Source organism: Neodiprion pinetum, chromosome 2, assembly GCF_021155775.2.
Source record: "Neodiprion pinetum isolate iyNeoPine1 chromosome 2, iyNeoPine1.2, whole genome shotgun sequence".
NCBI lineage: Eukaryota > Metazoa > Arthropoda > Insecta > Hymenoptera > Diprionidae > Neodiprion > Neodiprion pinetum.
Genome location: NC_060233.1, coordinates 27,474,226 through 27,487,310, shown reverse-complemented (window position 1 = coordinate 27,487,310; position 13,085 = coordinate 27,474,226). Strand labels below are relative to the sequence as shown.

The window sequence follows — 13,085 nt, the reverse complement described above, 5'->3', positions numbered from 1 at the left end:
CTAATGGTACCGAATTGTCTTAATTGGGCTTACCGCAGCCGCATCTAGCGAATTCGAACGTATAGAGGACACCCCTATTGTCTCTCGAAGAGGCGAAGCTTCCAAGTCCCGTAATCGCATTTCCGTATTTCGTTCGTCCAGCTTAATACTATCGATACTTTTTGCGCAACGTTAGTTCCACAATATTGTAATTGGTTGTTAAGAAAATCATTTCCGATACGCTCTTGGCGCTGATTTATATATTTACTTATATATATACCATGCTTGAGCATCGACGCAAGACTCGAGTAAATCCGTGACGCAATTGCCGGGGAATCATTCACCGCGATAAGTATATATATATATGGTTTATATATCACAAGACGTCTGCTTTCCAAAAGGAAACGCGAGCTAAGGTACACCTAAACATTACGGGAAAGTGAATGATTATGGGGATTTAAAGACTGTTCATCGTTCCCGTTCAGGGATACGGTTCACGGATAAACGTTGCCATGACGTGTGCTTCGCATTGAATTGTCCACGTGGTCACGTTATTCAATTTCATTGGTAGCCTCGAGGAGCTTACTCTGGATCGAAATGGACTGAGGGAACTGCCATCAGAGCTGAGCGAGTTGAGGTACCTGAGAATTATCTCTGTCGTTGGTAACTCGCTCGAAGCTTTGCCATCTTTTCTCAGAATGCGGGCTCTCGCTGTTTCTGTGAGTAAACTTCTCGCAATGAAGCTGTATTTCAAGCGTAAACGATTCTTACGAATCCGAATAAACGCGTTCCGTTCGCTGACCTTTTTCAGGATGTTCAGCACCGCGGCGATCATCAAGGTAGCAAATATTTCAAAGACGAGAAAAACAACCGGAACAATCTGAACAAAGTCAATCTTAGGAACAATCAGCTGAAGGGAAGCATCATCCTCGGAAATTACGGAGTGAGAATGATTTTGAAATGTTTTTGCGGATCTTTTCGATGATGAAAACCGCCCGCGTATGACTGCAATTGATGATTTTCAGAATCTGACCCACTTGGACGTGAGTGAAAACAACATCGAGACTTTGGACATCAGCGCACTCCAGGGACTTAGAAGCGTCCGATGCGCCCGGAATATACTGAGGGAATTGACCCTCTGCGGAAGGAACCTCATCTCCCTAATCGCCGGAAATAACAGTGAGCAATTATCTCTTCTGACCTTCATAATATTGATGTTATAAAGACGCTTGTCACGCATTACGTGACGTTTTCAGAACTGACAAAACTGACCGTGGAACCAGTGCCAACGAATCTCGAGCATCTGGATATTTCATAGTAAGTATGGCCAGTTTAATCAAGGTGAAGAGATCTTGGTTGGTTTTAAAGCGCCGAATTTATTGCAATCCGTGTTTCAGTAACTCGTTGGATAGCCTGCCGGACTGGACACCGGAGGTTCCGTTGTTGCGAGCGTTATTCGCTTCCAACAATGCTTTGACTGCTCTTCCGGATCGACTGTTGTCCCAGCCCTCTCGTCTGGAAGTCCTTCACCTGCCCCACAACAGGCTCCAAGCCCTGCCACCCCCCAGGAGGCCTCTGAACTTAGCGCATCTGACGCTACAGGGAAATACCCTGACAGCCCTGCCCGAGAATTTCTTCCACAATACGACAAGGTGAGGTGTTTTTTTTTTTAATGCTCGGTGTATTGCGTGGGGAAATCGGATAATGCGAATAAAAATAACGTAGATAAAAATCCCGAGTCAATTCACAATGGGGTATGTATATAATAAATGTGATGTAACCCCGGTGCACTGTGCCACATCACAGCGGTAAATCTTGCCGTGACGTAAGAGCGTTCGGTCACTGTGATGACCACATGAATACACGGCGACGTTCACGTTAGAACGCTCTCTTATCACCCTCGTAAAACGCTCGATTCACAGTTCCTTGCACAAGATCATACTGTTACATCTCTAGGAACAGTGGCACATACACTATGTTACGCGTCTTTGTGGTGGGGTACATTACACAAAACTCCATGTCACGGTACGTTCACTACAGGGTCGAGAGATGAGAGTGAATATTTTCTAATCTGCCAGCACAGCGCACTAATCACTCCATCCGGGTATGATTTGAGTCCATTTATCTTACGAGCTGATTATCAGGTTGAAGGTTCTGAACCTGTCCAACAATCGCTTGACCGAATTGCCGAGTGTCGAAGACTCGGCCAAGACCGGACAAGGTACCCATTGTCTCGAGAAGCTCTACGTCACCGGTAATTGTCTGACAGACACAGCCTTGGATTCTCTCGCCAGGCTTCCAGCTCTAAGGGTGCTTCACGCTGCGTACAATAGCTTGGACACCATGCCGGAAAGGTAGGCAAACTTGTATCACACTTATTCTTCTACCGGATAAGGGTCCACTTCTTTCTTCGAAATCGCAGTTCTGATTGTTACGCTGTCACAATTTTGTTTTTTACTTCTGACCCCGACTCGCTCGATTCTTCGCTAATCGATAATTACTCACGTATCCAAGAGTTTCTGCCTAGTCGTTACTAATGGAATCCTCTCCATTTTCACTGACGTTACAGTTGTATCGCAGCTTGGACCGATCTCGAAGAACTTGTACTGTCAGGAAACCGTCTACAATATCTACCAGACAATGTCGCACTTTTACGACATCTACGAGTCCTCAGGGTGCATTCAAACCGGCTCTTAACCTGCCCGACCTTCAACAAAACCAATTCTCTCAGGGTAAGAATGCGAACCGCTTGCTAAATTACACTACTTTACAACTTTTTATCAAGAACAAAACAATTCGTTCCATTCAATGGCAGGTGTTGGATCTGGCTCACAATCAGCTGGACCGTATCAACTTGGAAAGCCTCGTCCCACCTCAGCTTCAGTTTTTGGACATATCCTGTAACTCCAGGCTGCACGTCGACCCGAGACAATTTCAAGTATATCGTTCTCAAAGACCGTTGTCCCTGGTGGACGTTTCTGGTCAGAATCGATCCAGCCTACCCTCTCACCCCCATCACCAGGAAATGGTCACCGCTGAACGAAATTTGGAACAACCCTGGCGACTTGGATTTTCTGAGACAGCTGGAGGGCGCGAAAAGTGAGTTTATTTCACCCGTTATTTACTCTTTGAGGATGGGTTTTTCAATAGAGATGTAACTGTGGCACCCATTGACTCGAACCAACACTCGAATGGTCGAAATAGATTTCATCAATCGCCCATCGAAATTTGAACTATTTTTAATCGGATTCTCAAGAGGAATCAACGAATTTTAAATTCAAACTTTTGCTAGGGTTTTTATGATATTTTGGGGAACTTCATTGAATTCTTAGTGTCCGGACTTGAAACCCGTTGAAAAGTTTTGAAACCCTAAAACTACGGAGTGATTCACGAAATTTTACAAAATTCCTACAAGCACTATCGAGTGTGTCAAACTTCTTTGAAATTTTCCGAAACTCTATTAAAGCCTGTCAAGTTTTCTAAACTCACGATAAAACTTGATTATGTTCTAAATTAATCTTTCAACATCTTGCTTATCGATTCTTTGACGTCTTATATATCATGAAATTTGATCAAATCCGTGAAATTCATACGACATTTTGTGACGGTCCAAAAATTCCCTGTAATATAATATTCTAAATTATGCTTACAATTTGGTGAAAACATATAAAATTCTCTCAAATCCCGTGGCATTTTCAAACTATTCCAAATATTTTTACATCCATGAAAGGATATGAATTTTAAAACTCAATTTCCCCAAACATTTTTGGAAATGATTATTTCCTCTGTCAGTCGTCGTTTAGAAACGCACTTGAATGAAACGATGAAAGAGTTACGTTACGAAGTATTTCTTTGAAGATAATATCAAATTTCATGAATTCACTCTAACCAAAATTAGACCCAAAACTCCGCTCGATCATCGTAAATAAAGTAAGTTCTAACCACCATCCTTCCGCAGATTATTCGTATCCCAAATCAGAATGCCAGCGTTTTGCAACGTGGAGGGTCTCTTTGGAGTATTCGACGGAGGATCGAACCAGGAGGCGCCTGTGTGCTTGCAGGAGATGATCCCAAGGCTACTTCTGGAGGAGCGAACCATTAAAGAGACGTCGAAGGACTACCTCAAGTACACGTTGCTCTCTGCCCACCGCGAGCTTAAAGAAAAGGGACAAAAATACGGTGTGGACGCGACGCTGGTTCACCTCACGAGGATTCCATCGACCCCCGGCTACCCGCGGACCTCGAGGAGGTACGCTCTGAAGATCGGAACTTCCGGTGATGCGAAGGCGGTCCTCTGCAGGGCTGCGGGACCGCTGGTTCTGGCACCGGCAAAGAAGAGCCAGGCTGGAAACCAGCTTGGAAACGCGGCGATGTTTCCCCTGGTAGTTCCCGACCCGGTAACGGAGGAGGTCCTCCTCGAGGACGACGACGAGTTCGTCATCGTTGGTAACCGCAGACTCTGGGAGGTGCTCAGCGTCCAGGAAGCCGTCCGCGAGGCCAGGGCTGAAGCCAGTCCCGTTCTCGCGGCAAAGCGACTTCAGGACTTGGCCCAAGCCTACGGCGCCGAGGAAAATCTCAGCGTCATTGTACTTCGGCTGACCGGACCTGGGACAGGTGACATTGACCAGCTCATGAGGGAACTCAGGCACGCTGTTGGGAAAACCAGGAACCAGAACGAGGGTGGCGGCTGCATTTGCGCCTGCTGCCAACCCCCTGCCCTCCACAAGTCACCCGCACCCTGCTGCTGCCATGTGAATAATGGATATTATCTCAATGGGGTGCTGAAGAATATTGTGAACAGGTGAAGCTTACGATTATTCTCCTCTTGCCGAGTAGACACTTGACTGTCTATATGTGGAGTAGATACGTGTATTTTCAAATTCTGATCCAGATTATTTATTCTTGGCCATCACCCTGATAAATTTGAATTCGGTTTTTCTGTCAATATATCGTAAAACATTTCAACCGGTTTTCGTGCCAAAACCGGCAGCCACATACAACCGACTAAATTACACCAAAATTAGTACCCGGGGTTTTTTTTTGGTCCCTGATGCAATTCCGGAACTTATTTTTTGAATTTGCAACCCCCTTAGGGTGAAAATAAGGGTGAGTTGGGGTAAATTTTCAGTTTTATTATGAATTTTTTTGTTACATTCAAATTCGATATTTGTACCTCTGGGGTTTTTGGGGTCTCCGATTACATTGCGAAAGTTATTTTTTGAATCTGCCACCCCCGGAGAGTGAAAATACGGGTGAGTCGGGATGATTTTTCAGTTTCATTATGATTTTTTTTTCAATAATAATATAAAAACTCCCGAGTAACAGGTTTCGACAGACTTATTCCACTTCTTGACTTTTTGGTACAAGGGTGTTGAGGCCTAGTCGTAATTACCTGTATTTTAAGCCACCATTTTGAATCCCTCATATTGAATATTTCATTTCTATTTTCAAAATTGGATTCAGTGACTCTCAAAACGTGAGTGCATCAATTTGCAGCCAATTCTATCGAGAAATATCAGAGTTATTCAAAAATGTGCATAATATGATCCATTACAACTTTGGGCACCTTTTCACACAAATGGTTTTAAAAAACACAATTTGCAAGGTTTCAAATTGTTATTATTATTTTTCTTTTTTAATAACGGGGTTGAATGAAATTCTCCGTGAAAAGACGAAAATTTTGAGCTTGGAGAGAAGACGGGCATAAGATCGGAGCGAAAAAATTCATTTTCGAAATCAGTACTTGCTCTATGCTGAGAAATTGCATTCTGAAGTGCTGAAACTCTACCTGAAGGATTTTTTGTCCGAGACCATGAATACCTAGATCAAGGTTTATTTTTTCAAACCCAATCAACATAACAGTCATTTATGTCTTCCATGATAGCTTATATCTAAAAAATGTTACAGTAATCACGTTCGTAAGAGTTCTTTCCTCGGAGGAAAAGGTCGATCACATCAATGATTGACCGAATATAGAGGGTTTTTTCAGTTCAAAAGTTTCGGTCGAATGGTCAAAGCTCAGGCAGACGATTACACCGAATGGTCAAGATTCCGAATAGTTGAAACTGCAAATGTTACCAGCCTTTAAATATGCCGTGAAGTTTTTACTTCGTACGTGAAAGTCAATTAATGATAATGAATTTTAATCGTACGGAAATTTAACTGTTCAGTGTTTTAACTATTGGGACTTTTCACAGTTTGAGGTTTTGATCAGTTGGAACTTTGACCCGCATCCTTATATCATTTCATTGAATGAACTGAAAAAGCTGTTGATATTCGGTTAATCGTTGATTTGATTAACCTTCTTACGTATATAATTAATACAACGTTTACGGATATAAGCTTTGATGAATAGTATTCTTTACGATGAACCTACGATCTACGTACTCTTTTAATATCTTGGAGTGAAAAATCACTAAGTGAGAGTGAAAACTGCGTAACTCCAACTCGAGTGAAATTTAGAACGATTTCATTCACTCCAAGCGTTTAAGTTCACTCTTGAAGAGTGAACATTCACTCCATCATGCGAGTTGCGCAGTTTTTACTCTAAGGAAATTTAGAGAGATGGGAACCTGATAACGGAGTTCCATAACAAAATTCTTCTGTCCGCTAAAGTTTCAGGATTTTGTGATAACTTTACAGCGTGTACGGAAGACAATAATTTGAAAAATTTTTTGTTCTGTCCTAACAGACATACGTTAGCTATCAAAGTTATAAAAAAAATTGCGTTGATTATTAAATTAGAGTAAATCAGAAAAAGGTAAGAAAAAATTCGCAAAATTCGAAATCCTCCATCGGAATTTAAATCATGACCACGACTCCCTACACGAGAGATTTTTTTTCGTCTATTGAGCTTTTTCTTACCCTTCCAACTTTTCGAACCAAACTTCGTTTCTCTTAAATTGATGTTCTGGTGTCTCACAAAATATCTGTAAGCTCATCTTTTTCATTTTTTCAAAAACATATCAGCCGCGTAAGTTTTATCAAACTCGATTTTAGCTTACTATGATTTTACAAATCGTACGATTACTAAAAAGTCCATTTTCAACAGACATCTAAGAGTTTGCAAATCGTGTTTTTATGGCACCCTACAGCATGCTAATAGCAGAGAATTAAATTAAGAACGATGAAAATCATGATCACGTCGGAATGGCCTGGACACCTCAGACATAGGTATAAATATTTTGAAATACCAAAGAATCAACCAAGTGTCAAAAGAACATTAATCGCAGACTTTGTCTCATTTCTTTTTGAAGTAGTACACGTCTATTCTTTGAACACAAAATTATAGCTGCTTGACACGTACGACGAAGTCGCACATTTTTCAATTAGAAATATAAAAAATTCATATTTATATTTAATAAGTGCCTTGCGCACAGGCTCCTGGTGAGTTTAATTTCACAGGAGAAATCAAATAATAACAGAGAAGACAATAAAACGAGAATTACAAATAGGATACGGCATTTCAGTTCTCGTGAAAATCTATAAATTCACCTCAGATGCAATAGAAAATGAAAAACAACCGACACTATCTCAGTCAAGAATTCCTATCCATCCTAACGTAATTGCATTATACCAGGTCATAAATGTATATCGTTCCATAAATATACAGTACAAAAAATAGCAGTATAAGGTTTAAGTCCGCCCATTCATAGGCTAGTTAATATGTTACTATCAATAACAAATGCATGACGATCACCTTAAATTACTTAAATTGCCTGGAATTAGGCGCATTCACCTCCCTATGTTATGCATCCATGCAAAACTAAAAGTTATGCGGGTTGCCTATGGACAGGCGAACGGAACTGTCGAATTTATCGGGGACGCCACATTCCTACACGTTTAATCCTACGCGACATTGCTCGACACATAATTCGAACTATACATGATCGAGCCATGCACTATTCAAATCGCATGGTATGTGCTCTACGGTTTAGTCCCGCACCATCCAATTCTACATGGTGCAAATCTACATGACTGAATCGCACACTGAGATCGGTCTTTTTATTTATTTCTTACACTTTTAGAACAAATTCGGTCTTTGTAATACCGTCGCTACAGATTCTACGAATCATCGTTTTCGGTCAATTATAAAATAATTTACTGTAGCATCGAACGTGTAGGAATGAAGACTTTTCAATTTCCCTGTATTGCCCATTCTCGAGAATACCTGGTAAATAAAATTTAATGATTCCAACAACTACTTTGCGGAACATTGTCAAAATATTTAATCAAAATCTGAGATTATTCGCTAGAAACAAGGCACCCCAATTATCATGATGATAAAAAAAAAACATTTAATCGGAAACACAAGCAGTTGAACATTGTATCCTACTATCAGCAGTTTCGAAGAGTACAGTGCAGAAATCTAACCAGTTAAACAAAACTAGACTAATCGTTTCGTGGAAAAAGTTACCTTTACCTTTACATTACCTTTCTCTAAAAAAAAAAAAAACCGGGACGAAAATGTCTGCAGAGATTTGTACATGCCGTCGACACCAGAAGCCCCGAACTGTGCCTACAACGCGTACGTCGGTGCGGAACCATCGCTCTCTTCTCAACCTAAACCTTATTTCCGGTTACAGTAGAACGAGCAAGTCCCAGGAGCCGGCTGGGCGGGGAGGGAAACCCTCCAGAACCTCGGAAAGCGACGGTGGTACCGCACACGGCGACGACCGGAGTTCACCCAGCGGTCAATCGGATCAGGCAAGCGACAGCACCTTCAAGTCAAGGCAGCCATCGGGTCGTGGTTGGGTCACCGGAAGCGGCGGACCCACGCGGGTCTCGCGAACCAGGCAGGACGGCGAGAACCGGAAGTCGGGTGGAACCGGCTCGCCAGAGGCGGATGACGCGCTTTCGGAACGTTCGGGTGCTCTAAGTGAGGAACAGTTCCGTTGCTGGGAGTACATGCTGGAACAGAACACCCAGTTACTCTTCGACAAGGAGCTGGACACCCTGACGCGGTCGCCGCTGCGTCGAGGTCAGTCAAGGTCGACACCACATTTGACTGGGAACCTGCCCTTCCTCTCTAAGCGATTCGGCAGCGCGAGGACCTTCAATCCTGGACTGCCCAGGACGCCGGTCAGGTTTGGAAGTGGTAGAAGGTTCCTGACCGGTGGTCCAAACGCTGCCTACTTCGGCAGCCTCCAGAGGCTCATGCCCTACAATCTGGAGTACGACTTCGCTGTTATCCAGGAACGTAGCGGACTCGACTCACTCGAACAAGATACCACTAGAATGCAGCAGTACTGGGGCGTCGCCACGACCGAGCTGTGAGGGGAAATTAGAGGTGGCACTTTGACATCGAGGTGTTGGATCGCATCGCGGATGAACACCTGAGGCTCGTTGAATTTCAGGAAGACGGATTATTCGGGTTATGTAGATGCCGGTGATGAGGTGGTTCTCAGACACCGCACCTTGTTTTAGGAAAGTGCTTGTTGGGAAAGAAAAAGTGGAGTAATATTACGAAGTCGGATCGTCATCGAATAAATTATTCTTTCGTGTAAATCAAATCTAGTTTAAGAATATACAACTACCAGTTTTGTGAATTGTATAATGGTGATTGTTTCGGAAAAACCGCGGTGAAATTATGGACATTCAATTTTCTATTCGTTGCGTGAATGTTTTATTACAAGTTATATCCTGAGAATGAATCATAAGCGAGTAAGATTCGATAACGCATAAACTGAGAACCAAACTTGAGTTCAGATTTTGATCATTCAGCTGTCGCAACTGTGTTTATGTTTGGTTCAATGTGGAAACTGCACTAGCAACGCCTTAGAAACATCTCAAGCAACTTCCGTTAGACTCAAGATTTGAATTTCTCAATGACAGATATTATTTTAAAGTGTATTTATATCTTTTCTCCTTTCGAAACTCGTCAACTTGATTTAAAAAAATTCTAATTGACCGAAAACTAGGTATTAATGTCAAGTAGAAGTAAGTAAAGAACGATGCTTTGCACTCGGTCTTCGGGATAACGAATTGAAAGGGAGGAGACCAATTGGATTCCACCAAAATTTAATGGCAATTCAAATATTTGTTCCACATGCACAGGAATTGAAACAGTTGTCATGAACTGATACATTATGCGGAAAAAAGGCGATTGGCAGAAAGACTACGCGATTACGCTGAATAGCAAACGAAATCGATGTTCTCGTAATTTATCGATGACTTGCGTGGATATGTGTAAGGAGTCAGATAAGTTCATCGGGAAAAAATTAAGGTCAGGTTTAGATTAAGCGAAGTTAGGTCATGTATACCCATCCAGTTCTACTTTTCAAGTTTCACGTGTTGAACGTATCGAAGAGCGTTGGAAGCCTTTCGACATACTTGTGCAAAGTAAAGTGCCTTCAGACCTTTGAATAAAAAATGTACCTGAATATAGCAATCGCATTGCTGCTATTGCTTTGAAGTATACTAGAAAGCTGTACGCATGTGCTTGCGACTTGATTCCAATCGTTTTTACGTTATTCAGTTTATTCAAGTAACATCAGCATCGCTATCTAAAATATTGAAGTAAGTTGATTTAACAAGTCTGGTTGACAAGCCATTTCATGTTAACGGACACGCCATCCGACGGCGAAATGTATAACACAAATAATACACTCCGTCATATTTAGTTACAAAAGTTGTTTTTCATCCTATTTTTCACGGCCGTTCGTATCATCGTGATAAACGAACAACCCAATAGCTTGCACGGCGTACTTCATTCTTTCATGCTTTAATTTTCATTAAACTTACTCGAAATGCAAGTCAAGCTAACAGGTTAGATTTCAATGTATTCTATTTTTCTGATAACGTTAGAGAGATTTTATTTCTCTTGACTTCGATTCCAGGAACTAAGTGGGTCCACGGTTCACAAGACCTCAGATAACAATGTATTGTAAAAATTTTATATTACAGCGATACGAGTTTACGATAATTAAGGTAACGTTAAGTTTTTTACGCAAGCCCACTTCATAACGTCATGTGGATTACTGGCAATCCAGGCCACATGATATCCCCTGGCACGTAATTATAAGTTTGATCAGCTGATATCATCATCGTAGATGGTATCAGTGGAAGTGTACACGTGCAAAACTTGCCCAATCCATATCGAGCTACCTGTCCTTACATAGCATATTACAGTACCGTAGAATCATTTGATTGACTAATTTACTACCTGTTTTGTAATGCGGGTGTACTAGCAAGTCGATTTTCTTAGTATTATAATCGTTGTCTTTATCCATTTTCACATAGTTATACACCATTATTTTTTTTTTGTCATATCCGCATTACCAGAATCCGGACTTGAAAACGAAAATACTTTAATTCTAACAATTTTCTGCGTTGCAGTTACAAATGTTACCATATCAAGTTCCATTTTACAAATAAAAAATCCTTCAGATGTATCATATATTTGACTGAAAACCCGATCACGACAGTTTTCATAATTTTCAGACATAAACTCCTCATGATACGGTACCTAGATATATTTTATACAAGAATAACATCCCGAATTAATTATTGTCGTTTACAGATTTATTTATAGATTTATTAGGCTGCATTGTAATTAATATGTATATAAACCTCACATGTGTGTTTCTAAGTTTCAAATAAAGGCAGTCGTTCATTCGAATGATCGCGGCTCGCTTTGTTACATGTAATGTATATTTCTGTATTTACTGTTTTCATAAACACCGCACGATATTTCTTATCGTATTATAACATTATGATTATACGTATAATCGCGGATTCTGCACTAATTGTACAAAAAGGTTAACTGTGCTTAACACGGGAATTATTGCTAAAAATAAGCTGAGACCATGAACCATATTATAATTATTGCTTGTATAAATCGAGATACAAAATGAAAAGAAGTTTCCACAAATGACTACCAAAGCTTTTCAGAAAACACGTAATAAAGATTTAGAAACTTGTTTGATTGTGATTGTTGCATTATAGTTCTGACAGTACACGCAGTATGCGCAGATTGTTAATAACCTCACAATAATATTGAATATATTAATATTGAACGGTTGATTTACAAACAAAAGATTACTAACAATGAATCTCATACAGACTGACCGAGTGTTTGTTTACTATTACGAATGATAACATTGAGTGTCAGGGAGTCGTTATCTCCTCGGTGAATAATTGCGTCTAGAAGTGGCCGCAGAATTATAATAAACAATCGTTAACGCGGATTCGATGCAGATCTGCACTAATGACACGAGTAAGGAAAATATCTCGGCACGTGTCATCGTCGATCGAACTTGAATCTCAGCTGAACAAACCCGCGTCCAGAAGACCAATTGATACGCATTCATATACAGGGCGGTACATTTTTAATCGCTCCATAAAAAAGCGTTTCACGCGAAACTTGTAGGGTCGACTTTTCGGTTGTGAAATTTTGGAGATCCTGCAGGTGATGAATAATTTTAAATAAAACAAACTTTTAAAAACAGGTATCCTAGGCATCAGTAATTGACAGCGATTTCAACGAATTGTGAAGAAACATATGGAAAAAAAAATGGTTACTTTTTTCAAATATTGTTTTTTTTTATTATTATTATTATTATTATTATTTCTAACCTAACCTAACCTAACCTAACCTAACCTAACCTAACCCAACCTAACCTGAATCAAAATTCTGTGAAACTTGAGTTTTCTCTTTTTTAATTTTAATATTTTTTATTACATATTCGTCGTGCTCTATTTGAAAACAGTATAATCTAAAAGCCGACTTGGATTAGCATCATCTTTTTTCATTGAAAGTCTGCAAGTTTTGATCGAAACTTTTTCTCGCATCTCATTACGTTTGTGACGATATTGCTCTCGAGCGATTGAAACCGACCACCCTGTACAAGAGCGAGTAAGTGACTTCCTGAACGATAAGCGAAACCAACTTCAACGAAGTGCCGGCGCACGTTCAAAACGGTTTTAAAGCGCATCGCCAAGTTTCACATTCGACGACAACGTGCAGTCAGATAATAAATCGTGTTACTTGACACGCTCCTGAAGCTACTCAAATCCTTATCAGTAAATTTGTTATGCACGCAACTCCGTCGCCGATCTGCGCCAATTATTATGCATATTGTGTATAACAATGCATAATATGAGAA

At 40.7% G+C, this 13,085-nt stretch overlaps 1 protein-coding gene across 1 annotated transcript in view; it reads left to right on the top strand.

Annotated features, from left to right (window-relative positions):
• Phlpp (PH domain leucine-rich repeat protein phosphatase) overlaps positions 1-11,900 on the top strand; it is a 99,838-nt gene extending 87,938 nt beyond the window's left edge. The window contains exons 8-17 of the mRNA XM_046610454.2: positions 551-698; positions 791-922; positions 1,005-1,158; positions 1,236-1,296; positions 1,377-1,631; positions 2,124-2,333; positions 2,549-2,711; positions 2,795-3,078; positions 3,938-4,780; positions 8,565-11,900. Of these exons, the coding sequence (XP_046466410.1) occupies positions 551-698; positions 791-922; positions 1,005-1,158; positions 1,236-1,296; positions 1,377-1,631; positions 2,124-2,333; positions 2,549-2,711; positions 2,795-3,078; positions 3,938-4,780; positions 8,565-9,255 (2,941 nt within the window). The 3' untranslated portion in view covers positions 9,256-11,900. The remainder of the gene's footprint in view (positions 1-550; positions 699-790; positions 923-1,004; positions 1,159-1,235; positions 1,297-1,376; positions 1,632-2,123; positions 2,334-2,548; positions 2,712-2,794; positions 3,079-3,937; positions 4,781-8,564) is intronic.
• Positions 11,901-13,085: the final 1,185 nt, after the last annotated feature.